This window comes from Gopherus evgoodei, chromosome 3 (assembly GCF_007399415.2).
Source record: "Gopherus evgoodei ecotype Sinaloan lineage chromosome 3, rGopEvg1_v1.p, whole genome shotgun sequence".
NCBI lineage: Eukaryota > Metazoa > Chordata > Testudines > Testudinidae > Gopherus > Gopherus evgoodei.
Window position 1 is genome coordinate 19,990,376 of NC_044324.1, and position 22,150 is coordinate 20,012,525.

Below are 22,150 nucleotides of genomic sequence, written 5' to 3' on the forward strand. Positions count from 1 at the left end.
TTGCTGTTTCTATTATAAATTTCTTGTATAGTTAGATCATTTTTTTGGACTCTTAATGCAGTTCATCCTAATGCTTTGCAAACACCAGTGCTTGCCATGCCCCTGTGAGTTTGGGAAGTCTTGTCCCCATTTTACTGATGGGGAAACTGAGGCACAGAGCAGTTATGTGACTTGCCCAGAGGCACAAAGCCAGGGCTAGCGCTCCGGAGTTCCTGTTTCACTATCCTGTAAGTGGGCCAATAGATCATGCCCCTCTGTCTGCACAGTACCCTGGATTATGTTAAACAGCATATATTGGGTGGTGTAAATACTTGGTGCCAGTTCTGCTCCAAATGAAGTTATCCAGCCACATCAGATCATACCCAGGGGGTCAAATACTGGGATGACCTCACTGTGAGGGGTAAACACTCGTATGACTGAGCAGAATTTGACACTCTAATTTACATGGGGCCAGCAGGACTTACAGGTGTCCTGTTAAATACCCCTCTTGCCTGCCAATGGTGCATGTAGCCTGTCTACGCAGCCATGTATTCATCTTGCTGGAGTGCTGATTGTCCCTTCTTTATTCCCTCTGCTTACTTGTTTCGTGCATCTTGTTGCGGTTTAGATTGCAAGCACTTTGGGATCTGAGTGTGTTTGCACCAACCGCCAAAGTGATGGGGCTCTGATCTCAGGGCTTCTCTGCACTTAAGATGCTACAATGAGGCAGCTGCTATAGTGCTTCAGTGTAAACGCTAGCTATGCCAACAGGAGGGGTTGTTCCATCGACACAGGTAATCCGCCTCCCTGAGAGGTGGTAGCTAGGTCGATGGAGGAATCCTTCCGCCAACCTTGCACTGTCTACATGGGACATAGGTCGGGTTAATGCTGCTGCTCAGGGGTGTGGATTGTTCACACCCCTGACCAACGTAGTTAAACCGACCTAACTTTCTGATCTAGACCAGGCCTCAGTCTTTAAATCGAGACTGGAGGTGCTTCTAGAAAGAAATGCCCTTGTTCAGCACTTTGGGATCTGAAGGAATCGGGGGGTGGCCTGTGTTCTGCAGGAGGTCAGTCTAGATCAGTGGTCTCAAACTCTCGGCCCGTGGGCCATCTGCGGCTTGCAAACCTCCCCAGTGTGGCCCACGGGGCTCCAGCAGCTTTGGGGCCGGGTCTCTGCCTTGGCCCCACCTGCCACCCCCGGGCGCTTCCCCCCCCCCCCGGCAATTTAAAATGGCCTGGGGCCCTGGCAGTGCAGTGGAGCTGAGCGGCATCTGCTTGCTCACTCCATGTATCTGCCGGCCCCTCCCTGCAGCCCCAGGGCGGGGCTGTGCCTCAAGTGCCCCTGCGGCCAGTGGGAAGCTGCAGAGATAGTGCCTGGGGGCAGCAGTGTGTGGAGGCCCCCCCGGCCCACCGCACCTGAGAGCACCAGGTAAGCACCGAAGCCCCTCCCAGAGCTTGCAGCCCCACCCCTTCCCTGCTCCCAAACTTCCTCACAGACCCTGCATCCCCTTCCCATGTACCCCCAGCCCACAAACTCCCTCCAAGAGCCTGCACTCCTCCCCCTCCTCCTGCACCCCCATCCCCTGCCCCAGCCCAAAGCCTGCATCCAGCACCCAAACTCCCTCCCAGAGCCTGCACCCCAACCCCCCCCACCCAAACTCCCTCTCAGAGCCTGCACCCCAACCCCCCCCCACCCAAACTCCCTCCCAGAGCGTTAGGCAGGTGGGGGCGGGGGAGTTTTGGAGAGCGGGTTCTGGGCGTCATGAGTGACGTTATTGGCTGGCTGGGAGGATTCAAGGACTGGCACTGGCCCTAAGGTAAACTGAGTTTGAGACCACTAGTCTAGATGATGAAAATGGGTTCTTCTGGCCTTAAAATGTTATTTGCCCTGAGAGGGCACAGCTCATCTTGCCAATTAGGTTAAACAGTGGTTCCAATTGTATTATTTCAGTGATTTCATTGTTGTTAATCTGGGCGCTTCTGGGTCAGTGGAGACCATAGAGAGCAGAGTTTAGTTTGAATTTGTAACCACGTCTGGAACGGTTTGAAGCCTTCGAGTGAAGTTAGTGCCCGTGGTGGGTATCCGAAGGAAAGCTCCAGAGGCTTCCGTCCTCTGTGCATAGAGCAGGCATAGTAAAAGCAGCAACAATGCAAGCTTCCTCCCCACTTGTGAGCAAGAAGCAGTACTCAAAGTATGAACTTTGACCCTGCTAGTGCCCCAAGGCAACTCTTCACACAGTCTCACTAACGAAAACCAGAGTAAGTCAGGGAATTGCTGTAGAAACACCATGTGCCTCAACTTGGAATCTCTAGGCAGCCCACTCTGCTGGACTTGCATAGCGGAGACAGTCACCAGCAGGTGACATTCGCTAGGCCTGCGAATCTCTGATCACCTGGTGCTTCTGGGTTTCTCCCTAGAGGGACAAGGAAGACACGGGTGTTATTGGCTGTAGCTGACACTTTATGGAATAATTTCACACTTATAGAAATTCTGATTTAGTGTGAAGGAAAATTTCACAGTCCCTGTCATATCAGCCTCTTTAAAAGCTGCCCTTGTGCTTTGGTTCCACCTCACATGCATAGCAATGGGGGGAGAAGGCGGGGTTGGGAAGAGAATCAGCTTCCAGATGCAGAGAATATTTGGTCCAAGTTCCATGACTAGACTTGCGGTAATGTTAAAAGGACCAGCAGCAACATTACTGTCACAAATCTCGTGAGCCCTCAGGCCTGCAAAGCCGTTGCTGCATAGCCCAGGAAGGCTGGGATTCTCAGTTCCCTCCTGACATACCACATCTGTTTCCAAACCTGGCTGGTCATGAGACTTCAGACATTTAAAACTGAATCATTCTGATGACTAACTTGCTTTTTGATTCTTTTCTGCTTCAGTTCAGACATGGGTTTTAGTGGTTGCTATCTTGATTTGCCAAAGCTAGTAGAAAACAGTGTTTTGTGTCATCTGAAAGCTTGGAACCCCGCTTTGAAATAGCAGAAATCGTTAACTTTAGCCATGCATGAGATTATCTGCTAAAATCACATTGGAATTGACCAGAGCTTTGGGAGTAGAATGGTAAGGATGTTGTGGTGTTAAGGTGTGAAATCTTGCAGCCAGCATGACTGGAAGTCCCTTGGTGGGCAGTACAAGTGCTTTAGGACCAGTAAGCTTTACAAAGCCCTGGTCCAGCAAATGGAACGAAATACTTCTGTTTTCTACTATGTCTCCCTATTCTGTGGCACAAGGTCTCTGAGATATTCACTAAGGATTTGGATTGTAGGTGGGCTGCAGGAGACTGAAATTCTGTTCCCCCACTCTGCTGCTGACTCTGTCTGACCATGGGCAAGTACCTCGGTTCCCCATCTGTAAAATGGAAATGACACAGGGCTCCTCCTCATAAATCCGAGACATACAGATGATAGCGCTGTGTAAGTCATAATATCACTAGCTATCATTGTCTAGTTATCATGTAGGGCTTTTTAGAATACAACTGAAATGCAGCAACCTCTGGGGTGGAGGGTGGTTGCTGGGTAAACAATTGTCATGCTCACAGTTGTGCGGGAGAGAAGGGAATGTTTGGCTAAGACGGTGGGCAAATCCCTTTCTTGTATTAAGTGCTATGAGACCTTTAATATCCCCATAGAAACTTTGTGTTTTAAGGCCTTATCTGAAAGACACTGAGACAGAGTTGCAGTGTTTTATAGATTGCAGTCTTCTAAATGGCGGTTGTTAACCTGTACTAAATGCAGCTTCTGTCTATTTGTGTTGAACCTCACAGTGCAATAAGTCTTTTGTTTCTAAGGGTATGTCTACATCTACAATTTTGCAGCGCTGGTTGTTATAGCTGTATTAGTACAGCTGTATAGGGCCAGCGCTGCAGAGTGGCCACACTTACAGCAACCAGCGCTGCAAGTGGTGTTAGATGTGGCCACACTGCAGCGTTGTTGGGCGGCTTCAAGGGGGGTTCGGGGAACGCGAGAGCAAACCGCGGGGAAGCAGGTCTCCTTCCCCGGGTTGCTCCAGTGTTCCCCGAACCCCCCTGCAAGCAGATCTCCTTCCCCGCGGTTTGCTCTCGCGTTCCCCGAACCCCCCTGCAAACCGCGGGGAAGGAGACCTGCTTTGGGGGTTCGGGGAACGCGAGAGCACACCGCGGGGAAGGAGACCTGCTTTGGGGGTTCGGGGAACGCGAGAGCACACCGCGGGGAAGGAGACCTGCTTTGGGGGTTCGGGGAACGCGAGAGCACACCGCGGGGAAGGAGACCTGCTTGCGGGGAGGGGGTTCGGGGAACGCGAGAGCAAACCGTGGGGAAGGAGATCTGCTTGCAGGGGGGTTCGGGGAACGCGAGAGCAAACTGCGGGGAAGGAGACCTGTTTCCCCGCGGTTTGCTCTCGCGTTCCCCGAACCCCCCTGCAAACCGCGGGGAAGGAGACCCGCTTGGGGGGGGATTCGGAGAACACTGGAGCAAACCGCGGGGAAGGAGACCTGCTTGATTACCAGAGAGGTATCCTCAGGTATGCTGGGATATCTGCTTATTCCACGGAGGTCAAGAAAAGCGCTGGTAAGTGTCTACACTTGATTACCAGCGCTGGATCACCAGCGCTGGATCCTCTACACCCGAGACAAAACGGGAGTACGGCCAGCGCTGCAAACAGGGAGTTGCAGCGCTGGTGATGCCCTGCAGATGTGTACACCTCCTAAGTTGCAGCGCTGTAACCCCCTCACCAGCGCTGCAACTTTGTGATGTAGACAAGCCCAAGCTCTCCACTTGCCTGCGTGGTATGGAAGAAGCTAGATAGCTCATGAGGGGGTGAATAGAAAACTGGTGTGTTGCCACTTGCTTGGATACATGAACATTCCAGGTTTTAATTCTCTGATTTCAGTACAGATGATTCAGCTTGTCACATTTTGTTATCACTAACTCAAGTGCTTGCTGCTAACACTGCACTCTGCGGTGAAGGGGGTCTTTGCACACTGTGAAATTCCACTTCCCCTGCGAGGTAGGGTAAATACTTCAATTTGGTAGCTGGGGAAACTGATACACGGATTAAGTGACTTGCCCAAGTTTACTTTGTCAGCAGCAAAGTTCTGACAATAGAAACCAGGAGTCCTGATTCCTATATGGTGTCCTTCATTAGTAGCTCTCAACTGGATGTACAAAGCAAGTCTGTATGATTATACCCATTTTAAAGATGGGGAAACTGAGGCATGGGGCATGTGACTAGCCAAAGTCACCCAGCAAGCCAGTGGCAGAGCTCCTTGGTATCCTTGTTCCCAGGTCTTTGCTCCATCAACTAGCCAATGATCCCCAACCTTTTTTGTCTGGCGGGCACCTGGATGATGAGCAACCGAGGACCGTGGCCGGTGGACGAGCATCTGCCGAAATGCCGCCAAGAAGCAGCATTTCAGCAGCAACGCCTCTGGATGCTGCTGTTTCTTGGCAGCATTTCGGCGTTGTCCGGTGGACAGTACGTGAGCGCACATAGATGCCCCAGCGGGCGCCCATGGACATCGCGTTGGGGACCACTGAACTAGACAATTCGACCTTTATATTAAATGTCATCAGTGCTAGCTTATATTTATCATCTGAATTCTCCAATCACCTTTGTGTGTGTGTGTCTGTGTAATAACAATATATTTTACATTGTAAAAATTACTCTAGATATTTAATTACCTTTTTACCTTTTTTGAGAAGGTTACTGGCCTAGTGGATAGAGGGGAAGTTGTAGATATGATGTATCTTGATTATAGTAACCCCTTTGACACATGACAATCTCATAAGCAAACTAGGGAAATGTGGTGAAATTACCACAAGTTGAATGGAAGTCTGGTTGGAAAAACTACTCAAAGAGTATTTATCAGTGGTTCCCTGTCAAACTGGGAGAACCTATCTAGTGGGGTCCTTCAAGGGTCTGTCCTGGGTCTGCTACTATTCAATATTAATGGCTTGGCTAATAGAGTGAAGAATATGCTCACAAAATTTATGGATGACACCAAACTCAGAGGGTTGCAAGAGGACAGGGTTAGAATTCAAAATATTGGATTCTTGGTTCAATCTTGATACACTGGAGAATTGATCTGAAATCAGCAAGATGACATTCAGTAAAGATGAATGCAATGTACTTCCCTTACGAAGGAAAAATCAAATGCATAGCTACAGAACGGGAATAAGTGGCTAGCTGGTAGTACTGCTGAAAACGACCCGGGGGTTGTAATTAGGCTTGGCAGAGTACGATTTTTATTTATTTTTAAAATAAATTTGGTGGATAATATTGATGCTTATTTTTAAGCATTTTTTCTATTATTAATTTAAATTTTCACTGTTGCAAGGAATTATTGAGTGGTGTCAGATAATCATTTAATGACAATAGACATTGAGATACAAAAGGAAAAACTTTATAACCATTAAAACACAAATTGTCAACATCATATGTCAAAGTACACAAAATAAATATCCTTAAATCAAACTCTAATACAGTCTCAAACAGCATTTTTCTTACTCTGCCTATATATAAATTTCTGTTATCATTGATGGAGGTATTTTTTCCATCTGTTTGTGTGTATGTATAGTAAAATCAACATTTACTGAAACTTACCGGTAAAAATCCAATCCTTCCAAGCCCAGGTACAGTGGATCACAAATTGAGTGTGACTCAACCATGTGTGGCAGTTGAGAAAAAGGCTGATCTTAACAGGAGTTTCATATGTAAGACTTGAAGTAATTGTCCCTTTCTACTTGGTACTGTGTTAAGTTCTGGGCACCACATTTTAAGGAATATGTGGACAAAGTAGAGAGAGTCTTGAGGAGATCAGCTGAAATGATACAAGGTTTAGAAAACCTCACCTCTGAGGAAAGTTTTAACAAACTGGGCATGTTTAGTCCTGAGGAAAAAAGACCTGGGTGGGACCCGATAACAAACTTCAAATCTGTTAAGGGCTGTTCTCGCAAGGACAGTGATCAGTTGTTCTCCATGTCCCCCAAGGGTTAGACAAGAAGTAATGGACTTAATCTGCAGCAAGAGATATTTAGGTTAGATATTAGGAAACCCTTCCTAACTCTAAGGATAGTGAAGTACGGAATAGGCTTCCAAGAGAGGAGGTTTTTAAGGACAGGTTACATTTGTACGGGATGGTCTAGGTGAGTGGTTCTCAAACTTTTTTCTTTCACTGACCACTTGAAAATTGCTGAGGGTTTTAACAGACCTCTTAAGGATCTTTCCAAATGTTGTTTGTACCATGCGCTTTGGATAAAAGTGCTATCAAAAAAATTAATATTTTTTTGTTCTACAATTAAAAGCGCACAACTTGTATTTTAATATCAGTAGTCTTACCTTTCTAATGCGATGGATGTGCCCTCTTTCCTCTGGCACAGAGCTGGGGCTGGGATAGAGGGCCATCTCTCCACGGCAGCCCCAGCCCTGGAGCGGGGAAAAGTCACCTCTTTCTCTGGCTGCCACGGCCCTGCAAATCCCAAATTCCCCCCCCACCCGCTCTTCTCACCCCACTGCCCTCTCCCACCTACCCTCTATTCCCCCCAAGGCCACCATCTCACCCCTTATGTGTGTGTCTTCTCCAGGGTCCAGGCACTTAATTAGTGGAGCCACGCCTGCGCACCTCCACTAATTAGGTGGATGGCCCTTCATTCTCTTGTGTGCGGCCACCCAGGTGTGCACCTTAAAGGGAACTGTCCACAGACCACCTGAATGGAGCTTGCAGACCACTGGTGGTTTGTGGACCACAGTTTGAGAACCTCTGGTCTAGGTACATTTTGGTCTATCTCAGTGCAAGGGGTAGGACTATATGGCCTCTTGAGGTCCTTTCCAGCTCTACGTTTCAAAGATTCTCTATATAAAGTAGCTTCCCAAAGACCACACAATGCTCCCGCACACTTGTATTTCCCTTCTTCTAAGCAATTTTATGCTGTTGTTGTATTCTCTTCTTTGTTCTTAATTTAGGAATGCCTATACTGGATCAGACCCAGTCTGTCTAGGTCTGTATTCTGTCTCAGTCAGGGTCCAGTATTAGTTGATTCAATGAAAGGTAAAATAAACTGCTATCATGACCTAGCCTGCCTCCCAAGGAAAATTTCTTCCTGACCTCTGTTAGTCATAGCTGAGAGTATGAGGTTTTATATCCTCTTGGAAGAAAACATAAAATCATTGCTAATAAAGTTTGCAGATGCTGCAGAAATTGATGGCGTGGTATATGGTGAGGATAGATCACTGCCTGAGTGATTGGGATCACTTGGTAAACCAAGTCCAAGCAAACAATGGCCGTTGTAATACAGCAAAATATACCCCTATGAACAAAGAATGTAGGGCATGCTTACAGGATGGGTACACTGTCCTGGGAGGCCATGTGTAGCAGGGTGGTCACCTGCTCCTGCCTGGGAAGGGTTAGAGCCAGCCCTGCAGAGAGCTGGGGCTGTGGAAAGAAGGAGCTGGGTAGATTGGGGGAAGCAGCTGCAGCTGGGCCATGCCCCAATCAGAGCCCAGCTGGCCCTATAAAGAGGTTGGGAGTCAGGCGCTCAGAAGTCTCTCTCTGCCTTTAGAGGGAGAAGGGCCTGGGTGTAGGGAGCTAGACAAGGTACCTAGAGTGGAGCAGGGCTGGGGAAAGGCAGAGGAGCTGGGGAGCTCCTGACTGGAAAGCCCCAGGCTGCAGCCTAGCATTAAGCCAAGAGGTACTGGGAGTTGCAGAGGGCAGCCCAGGGGTAGGCAAAGGCAGCAGGTCCAAACTCCTTTGCCTGTGATGAGTGGCTTATACTGCAGTCTGCCCCAGACAGCAGCGGCTAGATGGAGACTGCCTCAGTATTGGCTACTGCCCAAAGTGGGGATAGTGGGGTGGGGGTTCCCCTTGGAGAGGGAGACCCAGTTAAAGGGGCACCACAGTCCTGGGAGGGACATGGGGGCCAATAGCTGGAACGCAGATCACCGGCCTGCAGAGGGCGCTCTGGAGCTGAATCGAGCTAATTCCCAGAAGTCACCAGCAGGAGGCGCCGCAGGGGTGAATCTGCTCGTCTACACCATGACTCTGAAAAAGGCTTGAGTCATGGTGGATAATCGGCTGAACATGAGCTCCCAGTGCAACACGGCTTCCCAAAGTTGGACTAATGTGATCGGAGATGCATAAACAGGGGAATCTTCAATAGGAGAGGAGAGTTATTTTACTCTGTATTTGGCGCTGGTGCAACTGCTGCTGGACTATTGTGCCCAGTTCTGGTATCCACAATTCAAGAAGGATGTTGATAAATTAGAGAGGGTTCAGAGAAGAGCCATGAGAATGATTAAAGGTTTAGCAAACATGCTTTATAGTGACAGACTCATGGAGTTCAATCTATTTAGTGTATCAAAGAAAAGGTTTAGGCCTGGCTTGGCTGCAATCTATAAATACCTACATGGAGAACAAATATTTGACATGGGCTTTTCAGGCTAGCAGAAAGGTACAACTCAGTCCAGTGGCTGGGAGCTGAAGCTAGATAAATTGAGACTGGAAAGATGTACATTTGTGACAGTGAAGGGAATTAACCATTGGAGAATCCACCAGGAGCCTCGGTAAGATGTTCCATCACTGGTGACTTTTAAATCAAGATTGGATGTTTCTAAAAGGTTGTAAACATTTTGGGGTAGAGATCTGTATAGTATTTATGGTCATGCAGGAGACAACTAGATGACCTCTTGAGGTCCCTTCCAGTCCCGTGATTCTATGTCTTGCTATGGCATTATGGAGGCAATCACATGTGTGGTTTGCCGTAACACTTTGTTACTTTTACCCTTTTATGTGCAGTTTCCTAGTGGATAGAGCACTCGACTAGGACTCGAGACCTGGGTTCTATTCCACTAACTTGCTGGATGATCTTGGGTACTGCTGCTCTGGGCCTCATTTTTCCCATCTATAAAGTGGGAATATGAAACTGACCGCCTTTGTAAAGTGCTTTGAGATCTACTGATAAGAGTAAGACGATATTATTATTTTATTAGGGTCATTGAGCTGAATTGCACTTCCGGTTCCCATAGCCTTGTGGGGACGATAGAATTGGAATGAAGTGACATCTCAGTGGACTATCACTTTGGGAAGCCCGATGGGGGCACAAGCCAAATGGGCAGTTCATGAACGTGTGTAGTGTGCTGGAGGGTCAATCCACATCAAACCAGCTGTGCAGCGCGAGGCTCAGGGTATGGTGTGACTCTAAACTCCAGGATGTGCAAGTCTTTGAAAGTTCCCTGGGTTCTGTTCAAAACTAGCATGGCAGTCTCTCCTCTAGCCAGGTAGTCTCTGTGAAGTGGGACGGGGGCAGGAAAAACCTGTAGCTGCTGTTTACTTTTATACTAAACAACTGGTTTATTTAGCCAGGCACATGTGCCTTAACCTTTAGTACTGTGCATACCTAGGAACCTCAATAAAAGGGATCTGGCTTTCAGTGGGAGTTCTAGAAGCCCTACATCTCTGAAAATCAAGCTACTTTTGTTTAGGTCCTGGACATTAATTAAGCAATCACTTAGGCGGGATCTGGGGAATAAGTGGTTTAGAATACCTAGATTTTGTATTGCACTTTTTATCCATAGTTTTCAAAGTGCTTTCCAAAGAAGGTCTGAGTGGTTAGCCCCATTTTACAAATGGGGAAACTGAGGCAGCGGGCAGCTAAAGTGACTTGTCCAAGGTAACCCAGCAGGCCAGTTGCAGTTGGGACTAGAATCCAGGTCTTCTGAGTCCCAGTCCATTTCTTTGTTCGCTGTGCCACACTTCTTATTAGTAGCTCAGTCACCCAAGACTGAAATTCCTGCCTTAACTTCTCAGTGCCTCAATTTCCCTACCTCCAAGAGGTGATATGCAGCTTGAGCTGCTGAAGTAGTTAGAGACCCTCGGACGGAAGACGGTAAATCAATTGGATACGTCCAATCAAATCCATCTTCTAGTGAGGCCTGTTGAATTGCAGAGATCTCTGCCCAGGCAGCCTGCCTGCACCCCGTTGCGGGGTTTACTGTCATCCATGCGGTGCATGGAAGGCGCAAAGCTCTTGAAGTGCTCAGTGTCACTGTTGATTGGCTGGCCCTGGAGACAGTTTCTGTGCTGTGTCGATAGCATTTGATCGCTGTGGTCTGTCGGGATAGAGTCTGGAATGTCGGCTCTGGCTCTGCTATTCTAGAGCTGAGGAATTGCTTGATTTAATGCTGCCTTCTCCCAGGCATGCCCACTTTTGGGGCTCAGTTGAGCATTGGTGGCCCAAGCTTTGCTGTGGAAGCGTGCGCTTCAGGACCTGCTCCCTTCCATCTCGCTCAGGGTCGGGTTTCTGGTATTGTTTTTGGTTCTGTTTCCTGGGGCGTGACGTAGGGAGTGCTGTCTCGCTCCGTGTTGCAGCCACACCTCCCGCTTGGCCTGTCGTTCGCTTGGACCCTGCTAACCAGGGGGCAGATGGATCCATTTTGTGACTGAATGCCAATGAAAATGCAGCCTTAGCTCTTGGTTCCCGATGGCTTGATTGCCTTGTTTCCAACCTTTCTCCAGCTGAACAGCTGAGGCTGGAGTCCCAGAGAGCATGGGAGCGATCTGAGGCCTGGTCCACACTACAGCGTTAAATTGATTTAATGCTGTACCCGTCCACACTACAAGGCACTTTAAATCGATTTTAAGGGCTCTTAAAATCGATTTCTGTACTCCTCCCCAACGAGAGGAGTAACCCTAAAATCGATATTACTATATTGATTTAGGGTTAGTGTGGACGGAAATCGAAGTTATTGGTCTCATTCTTTTACTGAGCTACCCAGAGTGCACCGCTCCGGAAATCGATGGTAGCCTAGGACCATGGACGCACACCACCGAATTAATGTGCCCTAGTGTGGACACGTAAAATCGATTTTATAAAACCAGTTTTATAAAACCGGTTTTAATAATTTCGATTTTATGCTGTAGTGTAGACGTGGCCAGAGCTCCGTGCTCCTGCAGTGAAGAACTGGAAACTAATACTTGCCTACCTCTCCTTCCTGCCCTCCCCTGACGGACTTCACACTCACCTGTATGGCCATGCTAACCTCTCCCCTCCTGAGCTCCCAGTGCAAGCCTCCTCTCTTCTGGTTCTGGGCCCAAAGGTCGGATTGAGACCCAGCAGCAGTGTGAAGGTCAGACCCAGGGATGTGGCTTCCCAATCCCAGTCTTCTAGAGTTCTGGCCTTCCTCCCCACACTGGGCAGCCCTTGCTCAGCCCCAGTCTCGGCACCCTCCTGAACCCCAGAAGGCTCTTAGAGTAGCCAGCTTGCCAACAACTGAACTCACGTGGGATTTCAAGGAGCAGAGAGACCATGCACAGATGCTGGATGGACACTTGGGGTTAACATGCACAATACAGACACATCATTTTGAAAAATTTTAGCCCTGGTATCCTTGAGGTTTTGTGAGCAGGATAGAATTAACCCTGATGTGCTTACCAGGCTCTCAGGCCAAAACATGGACTTTACAGGATGTATCTATAGATGTGTGCCATCTGCAACAGCTTCCATTTGATTACTAAAGCTGCTTTTCCTCCCCACCCAAGGAGTCTTAACAAGCAGCTGCCGCTCTCCTCAGTGGTTCTGGCATGGCTAATCCCTGTGTCTGTCACCAGTAGGAGGGATTATTGTAAAGATCTGCTGGCTAAATCTGTTTACAATCTACAGCGCTTTGCACCCAGCGCAGGGCTGAGGTTATTCTGGGGAGCCTGGGCATTCGTTTGTGAACCAAAGCCAGTCAACGTACTGTGCTGGTATCCCTAAGTGCCCATTAAAACCAAATAGTTTTCGAAGCAAACACTATAATGCTTTAGCCCTCTGTGATTCCTGCCCTTTTTAAGAGCAAGAGGCTGGGGGGTGTGAGTGAGGGCATGTCCCTCAGCCTGATGTATTGCTCAGGCATTTGGGGGCTTTGTCACACTATGACTAGAAATCCTGGCTCCTCGTTACACGGCTCTGTGTAAAGCATCCTTAGATTGAACTGATCTTGCGTGATCACAGTGTGCAAGGATGAATGGAGCATGCTTCATCCTGAAGGACTTGGGAGCACTTCAGAGACGAACAAACGGGGCACGTCAGGGCTCAGGGAGTGTAATTCCGTCCTGATCGCTAGTCGTCACAACCTGTCTGTAAGCCTGTCCCCTCCCTGCTCTTTCCAGTGGGGCGCTTTGTTTCTTAGTCCGGCTGTTGGCATGGCTGCTCCGTAGTTAAGCTTAAATCCAGTTTAAGTCTCCTCCGTGATGTGACGACATGACTAGAATGTGGTCCCATCTACCCCTTTGCCATTTCCCTTTTAAGCTTAGTCTTTTGCAGCAAGGTGAAGGCCCCAAAGAAACAGCTGATGCCTCTTGATTACCCACAGAAGTGGTGCAGTGGGGCAGGGTAATCTCCTCCCCCCATGCTGCCCTGATTTTAAGGGATCTGCTCTAGGCGATGAGCTGCGATGATTAACAGGGGAGCTAAAAGTGGTATCGGACTTCACCTGCAAACTGGATTGGACTGAAAGTACCAGCCTTGCCCAGGACACCAGCAAATCATAGTCTCCACCCACCTAGTCTCATAAATCAGTTTAGACTGTTGGCTGAGCAGAGGATCTGGACTTAACCAGCATGCACTGCAATGTGATTGGGATTGGGACGTGTGACCTGGGGGAAAGTGGTTGCTGACAGGACTGGACTTTGTCTCCTGAACCGAGTTCCTTGTGATTGGTTACTGAGCAGTCGGCTTTGTGGAGCAAAGGCAACTGGCTAGGAAGAGGCAGAGGGATACAAACAGATGTAGCTGGATCTAAACAGGGGACCCTTTGCCATGAGCCGTACAGAGCTGGGATTTCAGTGGGGACGGTTCCTGCAGGGTGGATTGTTCTGAGGATATGGGGTGGGGAACCTATACCTGGTTCATTGAAAATATTATGATTTACTTTAACCAGGTGTGGGTTTTTTTTCTCTTTAACAGGCAACAGCCAAGACTGCCTTCCTATTCATCTTACCTCAGTACAACCTTAGTGTGCCTACAGCAGGTAAGAGCATCCACATCAAAGCAGCAGCCCTGCATACAAATCCTCCGCAGGACCTCAGCAGACTATGCCACTCGCCCTCTTTACTAAGCATCCCCAGCTGCGTGGGATAGTCTCGCATTCCATAAATGTACGTGACATGGGGGATTTTCTCATAGTAAAAAGCTACTTTAAAAAAAACAGGCTAGCAGTTAGGGAGCAACTCAGTTACTGTTTATCTGGGCTGTTAATCCTCATGTGTCAGGGCATAAACTTCCCTCTAGCTGGGGTCAGGAAGAAAATTTCCCTAATGATACACAGTAATAGTAATGCTTCTTCCATCCCTCTCCCACAAAACCACTTGGCCAAACCAATCGAGGCACTTCACAGCATAATCCTCCCAAACTGTCTTAACATTCAGACAAAAAATAATTGCCTGGCTCTATGCACCAGATGTTTTTATTGTCTGCTAAGGAGCATTTGTTTGAGACAGCGTGTTGGACTTCATGGGCTATTGGCCTTTTCTGGTTTGCCAATTCCTACAACTTTCAATTCTTGATGTAGTTAGTTGCTGGATGGAAAGAAAAGAAAAAGAGAAAAAGATCACTGAAAAACATTATTGGTTAAATGAAGTCATATGTGAGTGCCCCAGTAAAAGAAATGCAGCACAATCTACCATGCTCTGTTCAGACATATAGTAAATGCCAGTCCTTTCCCCAAAGAACTCGCAGTTTCTGATCATCCTAGCCGCTGGAGATGGAAAAGATCTATTAGGCTGTCTTGCCTATCTCTTACCCAGAGCTCTTCCTACAATATCTCTTCCAGTGCTCTGTCCAGTCTTGCTTTCATTGTCCTAAGTAATGACCCATCTGCTGTGTTCTCTGGGAGACTAAGTTTAAGCGTTCGCTATATGTAGCTTGGTTAAATGGTGCCTGAGGGGATGAGTGTGTGGTGCGTGGCAATCTGCAGATATTTAATGTGTGTAAGCGCCAAGGAAGGAAAGGAGTTGTGAGAACTAAGGGCTGGTCTGCAATGAAATGTTACATCTGCATAGCTACCACTGGGGGATGGGGGGTGACGCTTGAAAAACTCACCCCTCTGAGAGATCGAGTTAATTTAATCCAACACCCGTGTAGACAACCCTAGATCAGAGGAAGAATTCTTCTGCCAGTTCAGCTACCACCTCTTCAGGAGGTGGATTAACTAGAGTGATGGGACAGTTTCTCCCTGTCGCTGTTATTGCTGTCTACACTGAAGTGTTGCAGTTGTGTTGCTGTAGCATATGGAGTGAAGACATAGCCTAACAGTGTGGGGTATAACTAAGGCTAATGAGATGAAAGGGGACAGTTTCTGATCATGACACTAATGTTTAGGCTAGAAGGGCCCACTCTGATCATCTAGTTTGACCCGTATAGTGCAGGCCAGAGAATTCCACCCAGCGAATACTGCAGTAGAGTGAATTCTGTGAACCTAAGGCATAATCTCCCAAGGGAAGTAGGGGAAGCCCTGTTGTTTGGGACATGTAAAAACAGGACCAACCATTGGGTATTATAGGGAACAGCTCCGAATTGGCAGCAGGGAGATGGAGTAGCTAGCTTCATAGGGCCCCTTCCATCTCTGACCCAATTGTTCTGTAGTGCAGTAGAACACACTTGTAGAAAACTTCTGTTGCTAGCTTCAGTTTTTCTTGGCTCAGCTTCATCTCCATCTCAAGATGAAGACACTGTCACACTAGCTGCTCATAAATCCAGCAGACCCTAATTAAGTTACTGAGGCCATGTCTACATCTAAAATTTTGCAGCGCTGGTTGTTACAGCTGTATTAGTACAGCTGTATAGGGCCAGCGCTGCAGAGTGGCCACACTTACAGCAACCAGCGCTGCAAGTGGTGTTAGATGTGGCCACACTGCAGCGCTGTTGGGCGGCTTCAAGGGGGGTTCCGGGACCGAGAGAGCAAACCGGGAAAGGAAAACAGCTTCGCCGCGGTTTGCTCTCTCGGTCCCGGAGCCAGCCAGCAAACCGCGGGGGAAGGAGACCTGCTTGCTCGGGGTTCCGGGACCGAGAGAGCAAACCGGGAACGCCGCGGTTTGCTCTCTCGGTCCCGGAGCCAGCCAGCAAACCGCGGGGAAGGAGACCTGCTTGCTCGGGGTTCCGGGACCGAGAGAGCAAACCGGGAACGCCGCGGTTTGCTCTCTCGGTCCCGGAGCCAGCCAGCAAACCGCGGGGAAGGAGACCTGCTTGCTCGGGGTTCCGGGACCGAGAGAGCAAACTGCGGCGAAGCTGGTTTCCTTTCCCGGTTTGCTCTCTCGGTCCCGGAACCCCGAGCAAGCAGGTCTCCTTCCCCGCGGTTTTGCTGGCTGGCTCCGGGACCGAGAGAGCAAACCGCGGCGTTCCCGGTTTGCTCTCTCGGTCCCGGAACCCCGAGCAAGCAGGTCTCCTTCCCCGCGGTTTGCAGGGTGGTTCGGGGAACGCGAGAGCAAACCGCGGCGAAGCTGGTTTCCTTTCCCGGTTTGCTCTCTTGGTCCCGGAACCCCGAGCAAGCAGGTCTCCTTCCCTGCGGTTTGCTGGGTGGCTCCGGGACCGAGAGAGCAAACCGGGAAAGGAAACCAGCTTGATTACCAGAGGCTTCCTCCTTCCACGGAGGTCAAGAAAAGCGCTGGTAACTGTCTACATTGGATTACCAGCGCTGGATCACCAGCGCTGGATCCTCTACACCCGAGACAAAACGGGAGTACGGCCAGCGCTGCAAACAGGGAGTTGCAGCGCTGGTGGTGCCCTGCAGATGTGGACACTCTCAAAGTTGCAGCGCTGTAACTCCCTCACCAGCGCTGCAACTTTCTGATGTAGACAAGCCCTCAGAGGTACCTTCTCCTGCAGTTAGCAAAAGAACAATTGCAGGTAGAAAGGTATGTGAAATACTTTAAAGGAGATGGGATGGTCCAACTGTGGTGTGTCGAGTAATGAAACTGCTAAAAGCCTCACAAATCCTGCAACGTTTGTTATAGGAATTACCAGACTATCTCAGACCCAAGCTCCATGGAGCCCAGTATCCTTCCTCTGATAGTGGCCAGCAGCAGATTCCTCAGAGGAAGATGTAAGAACCATGGCAGATCACATACAGGTTTTGTCCCTGTCTATGAGGGCTAATATCCTTTACAAAATGTTGTCTTTAATTAGAACTCTGGATATTCTTGTTATGAAGATAAACATCCAGCACTTTGAAACTTGCAAAGTTCTTGGCCTCAGCAATTTCCTGTGGCAATGAGTTCCACAGCTGAAGTTTTACATGTAGTAGTATTTCCTGTTGTTGTTTTTTGAAATTGCCACCTTTCAACTTCATTGCATGTCCCTTGATTCTTGTGTTATGAGGCAGGGAGAGTAGATGCTCTCAATCCACCTTCTTTAGACCAGTAATTTTATTTTATCTCTTTTTATCAGCACTCAGCTTATTCATCTGTAAGGTATCAGTCCCTTCCTAGGAGAGTTTTTCCAGGCCCTTGATCATTCTCAACTCTTCTCTCAGCCCCATCCAGTTCTTCAGTACTTATTTTAATAACTTAAATGTGATCAGATACCACAAGTAGCTGGGATTATACGGACTCCATATTTAAAATGTGACTCATGCTGTCTGGAGTAGCTCACAATTATGAGTGCCAGTCTCAGTTCAGACTGTCAGAAAACAGGGTAGACACCCCAAACTGGTGGCATATTCGATAATTGGATTTTACCAAGCCAAGAACAATTGTGAACTTCTGGATCACTATGTTAGCCTTACCTTGGAGTCGCAAGCCGTTCCCTTAGGCTGTCCAGCCAATTTTGCCACTCAGACGAACTGGACTTTGTGAAATGGTCCCTGATACCAAATATCACTCGACATTATGTTACTCCCAACCTCAAAGGGTCAGTCACTTACTCCGGACTCAATCTCACACCAAAGATAGCTCTGGTAGCCAATTTTTCTAGTAAACTAACTAAAGGTCTTTTAGCTAAGAAAGGAAATGAGTTACTGAGAGGTTAAAACAGATAAAATACATTAACAGGTGAGTCAAAGTTTGCAAATCCAAAATGCTAGTGGAGATGTGGTGATCTGCAAGTTTTCCGTACCCCTCTCAGGGTTACCCAAAATAACTTTGAGGATCTTTGTCTTGTTTCTGGAGTGCTCTCCTACGAGTGTCCAAACAGTCCAGAGATACATGCTCCATGCCTGGATCCATCCTTACACCTGCTTTCTGTGGAAGGCAATCTGGCAAGTGTTTTCATCACAGCATGGGCTCTCTCTTTGCGGACTAAATACAAACTGAGCTTGTGACTTTCCATTGTCAAACACAACAAACCACACTTTGAAGTTAGCAGTCTTTTACATTTCCAAGGCCTCAATTTCGTGTGATGTATAAACCTAACGTAAATACAATGTGATAGCCAGAAACAATCCATTAGTTTTCATGGAGTTTACACATCCAGTACATTCACATTTTAACACTAACGCACACTTTAATCTAGGGCATGGTCTACATGGGGGAATCAATCTAAGATACACAACTTCAACTACGAGAATAGTGTAGCTGAAGGCGACTTAGCTTAGATTGAATTAAAATATTACTTACGTTGCATCCTCAGGGCATGCCGCGGCTCCTCTGTCAACTTTGCTTCTGCCTCTTGCTGAGCTGGAGTTCAGCAGTCAACAGGAGAGCGGTCGGGGATTGATTTTATCACATCTACACTACATGCGATAAATCGATCCCTGATAGATCAATCACTACCTGCCGATGTGGTGGGTAGTGCAGACGTACCTGAGTTTTATCTCGTTACCAGCTACACATAGTGTAAAGCGATAGTAAATGACAGGTTATAGGTAAGTGAAGACAATAATATTAACATTTCTTTCATATTCAAGGTGCTTTGGTCCATGGCTTTGATCTGAGCTGGCCTGTCAATGTGTCATTGACATTGTCCACATTTGTTAGGCCTCAAACACCAAATTTGACCCATTTAAAATGAGTCCTGCCTGTTTAAAAGATTAGGCCCCACTGTTTAAAAGTACTTAAGCATTGCTGTTCTCAGCATCAAGATGCCTATCTGATTTAGGAGCCTAAATCTTATTTTCAAAAGGGATTTAGGCACTTAGGAGTCTAATCACATCAGCTGTTTTTCAGAATCCCCTTAGGTGCAGATCTGCATCTTTAGACACCTAAATCCCTTTGGAAATTTTGCCCAAAATGTTCATTAAAGATACACAGATTAAAGCTGTCAGTACAAACTATTTTAGAATATAAAAATCTAAGAATGCCCATACTAGGTTAGGCCAATGATCCATCTAGCCCAATATCCTGTCTTCCGACAGTGACCGTTGCCAGATGCTTCAAAAGAAAATAACAGGACAATTATCAACTGATCCAGCCCCTGTCATCCAGTCCCAGTATCTGGCAGTCAGAGGCTTAGGGACACCCAGAGCCATGGGATTACATTCCTGACCAATCTGGTAGTAACCTTTGACCTATCCTCCATGAACTTCTCTAATTCTTTTGGCCTTCACAATATCCCCCAACAATGAGTTCCACAGGTTGATTGTGCGTTGCCTGAAGAAGTACTTCCTTTTGTTTTAAACCTTCTGGCTATTCATTTCATTGGGTGACCCCTCGTTCTTGTGTTATGTGAAGGGATGAATAACACTTCCTTACTCACGTTCTCCACGCAATTCAGGATTTCATAGAGCTCTGTCGTATCACTTCTTAGATGTCTCTTTTCCAAGCTGAACAGTCCCAGTCGTTTTAGTCTCTCCTCAAATGGAAGCTCACATTCATTATCATTTTTGTTGCCTTTCTCTATCTTTTCAATTTCTATTATCTCTTTTGAGATGAGGTGACCAGGACTGCACACAGTATTCAAGGTGTGGGTGTACCATGGATTTATATAATGGCATGATATTTACTGTCTTCTTATCTATCCCTTTCCTAATAGTGCCTAACATTGGTTTTTTTTGACTGCCGCTGCACAGTGAGTGGATGTTTTCAGAGAACTAGTCACAATGACCCCAAGATCTTTCTTCAGTGGTAATAGCTAAGTTAGACCCCATCATTTTGTATGTATTGTTGGGATTCTGTTTTCCAATGTACATTGCTTTGCATTTATCCACATCGAATTTCCTCTGCCACTTTTTTTGTCCAGTCACTGTTTTGTGAGGTCCCTTTGTAGCTCTTCACAGTCAGCTTTCGCTTTAACTACCTTGAGTAATTTTGTATCACTGGCAAATTTTGTCACCTCACTGTTTACCCCTTTTTCCTGATCATTTATAAATATGTTGAACAGCACTGGTTCCAGTACCGATCGCTTCGGGACACCACTGTTTACCTCTCTCCCTTGGGAAAACTCACTGTTTATTCCTGCTCTTTGTTTCCTGTCTTTTAACCAGTTACTTATCCATGAGAGGACCTTCCCCCTTATCGCAGGACAGCTTACTTTGCTTAAGAGCCTTTGCTGAGAGAGCTTTTCATACTGCCTTTCCCAGCTCCCTCGCAAATCTTCCCTGAGCTGCTGCTGTTTGCTAGCTCCTTTGCTCACTTAGGAGCTGGCTTTTTAAACCCTCTGCTCTTCCTGAGTAGCCCTGCCTCCTGGTTAAAGGATCCTTGCACAGATATTAAGAGAGGGTGGAAACACTTAACATAAGCTACTACAGGAGAGTTAAGGCAGTTTAGCGTAGGGTTCGTCTACCTGGAGAAGCTATTGTGAAAGAAGCTGGGGTATGAATTTAAAGTGTCGTGGCTATTGTGCACTAGCCCCCATGAGGACATTTTTATTCTGCATTAAGAGTGTGTGTCTACTGTGGAGCTGAAGGCATAATTTCCAGCTCAGCTAGACATACACACGCTAGCATTGACCAAGCTAATGCACCAAAAATAACAGTGTAGCCGCAGCAGCACAGATAGTGGCCAGAGTACATACCTATGGGATTGTATGAGGGTGCCCACCAGCTCATGCTGCTGTTCGTGCGGCCAGGGCTATGCTGCTGGTTTGCTTGGTAGAGCATTAGCTCAGTGGAAGCTAGAATGCATGTGTCTGCCTGAGCTGGAAATTACACTTCCAGCTGCTGTGTAGACGTACCCCGCCGAGTTTAGTTTAATCCTCTTCCAAAGTGGATTAACCTAGACTGGACAAAGGCATTCTGAAGTGGAGTAAGTGTGTCCATGCAGGGAGTTTTGCTGAGTGGCTACTCTGCACTTAGCTGTCCTGGGCTATTTCCCCATACAGACAACCCCTGCATGTTCCAGTGGCTTTACAAGGGAAAAGTAAAAATGGTGCCGCCTTTTTCAACAGATCAGCTCCCTGTATGTCATCAGGCTGTGCTTGCAGACTTCAGTCACAACCTGGTTCCTAAACTTGATCCCGTTTAGGAAGTGCTGTGCTGACCCAGCTGTGGGAGGGTCAGCGGGGTTCCGGTCTGGTTTGTTCATCACCAGAATTTCTACCGGAGACACAGGTTGTGCTCTCCGTCACGCCAGTGAGTAAATCTGCGGTAACTCCATTGATTCAGGCAGCAGACATGGCCTGCACGCTCTGTATTATAGCTGCTAGTGCCTGCGTCCAAGAGAATCCTACCCGAGGTCTGATCTCAGGCAGAGCTTGCTGAGGTGGCAGTTAGGGAAAGCTGCAGTTCACTTGTGAACTGAGCAGTCTTGTCAAGGTTCAGGGAGAGGCGACCTGGGAATCCTCCTGGACCCTTTTAGACCCCGATTCTGCAAGGTACATCAGCCTGCGAAGGAATCTCTTGGGGTTCCTCATGTGCCCTGCTGAATGAGTCTTATCACTATTCAAGATATAAGTGTGTCTTGAAGGGCACTCACAGGCCCCAGCGAAACTAAGCCCCTAGTGTGGGCTTAAGTGCATCTCTGTTCAGCCAAGCACCTACATGTGGGTTTAACCCTTAGCTTCAGTGCTCTGCTCAGTTGGGCCCACTCTTGGCAGGGGCCCTAAATGTAGGTTGCATTAACCAATACTGAATGAGAGGCATCTTTGTGCTTTTCTCAACATGAGCAAGTTCCTCTTTTGGGGGAATTCAGTGCTACCATTCATGCCCTAATCCTAGTCCTTCCTGTTGATGTGACCCCATAGTCATAGGCGCCGACTCCATGGGTCCTCCAGGGCTGAAGCACCCACGGAAAAAAATTAGTGGGTGCTCAGTACCCATCAGCAGCCCAAGCTGCCCTCCTGC

At 47.7% G+C, this 22,150-nt stretch overlaps 1 protein-coding gene across 1 annotated transcript in view; it reads left to right on the plus strand.

Moving 5' to 3' along the window:
* TRAM2 (translocation associated membrane protein 2) overlaps window positions 1-22,150 on the plus strand; it is a 56,484-nt gene that overhangs the window by 14,602 nt on the left and 19,732 nt on the right. Inside the window, exon 2 of the mRNA XM_030555220.1 lies at window positions 13,906-13,969. Within this exon, the coding sequence (XP_030411080.1) occupies window positions 13,906-13,969 (64 nt within the window). The remainder of the gene's footprint in view (window positions 1-13,905; window positions 13,970-22,150) is intronic.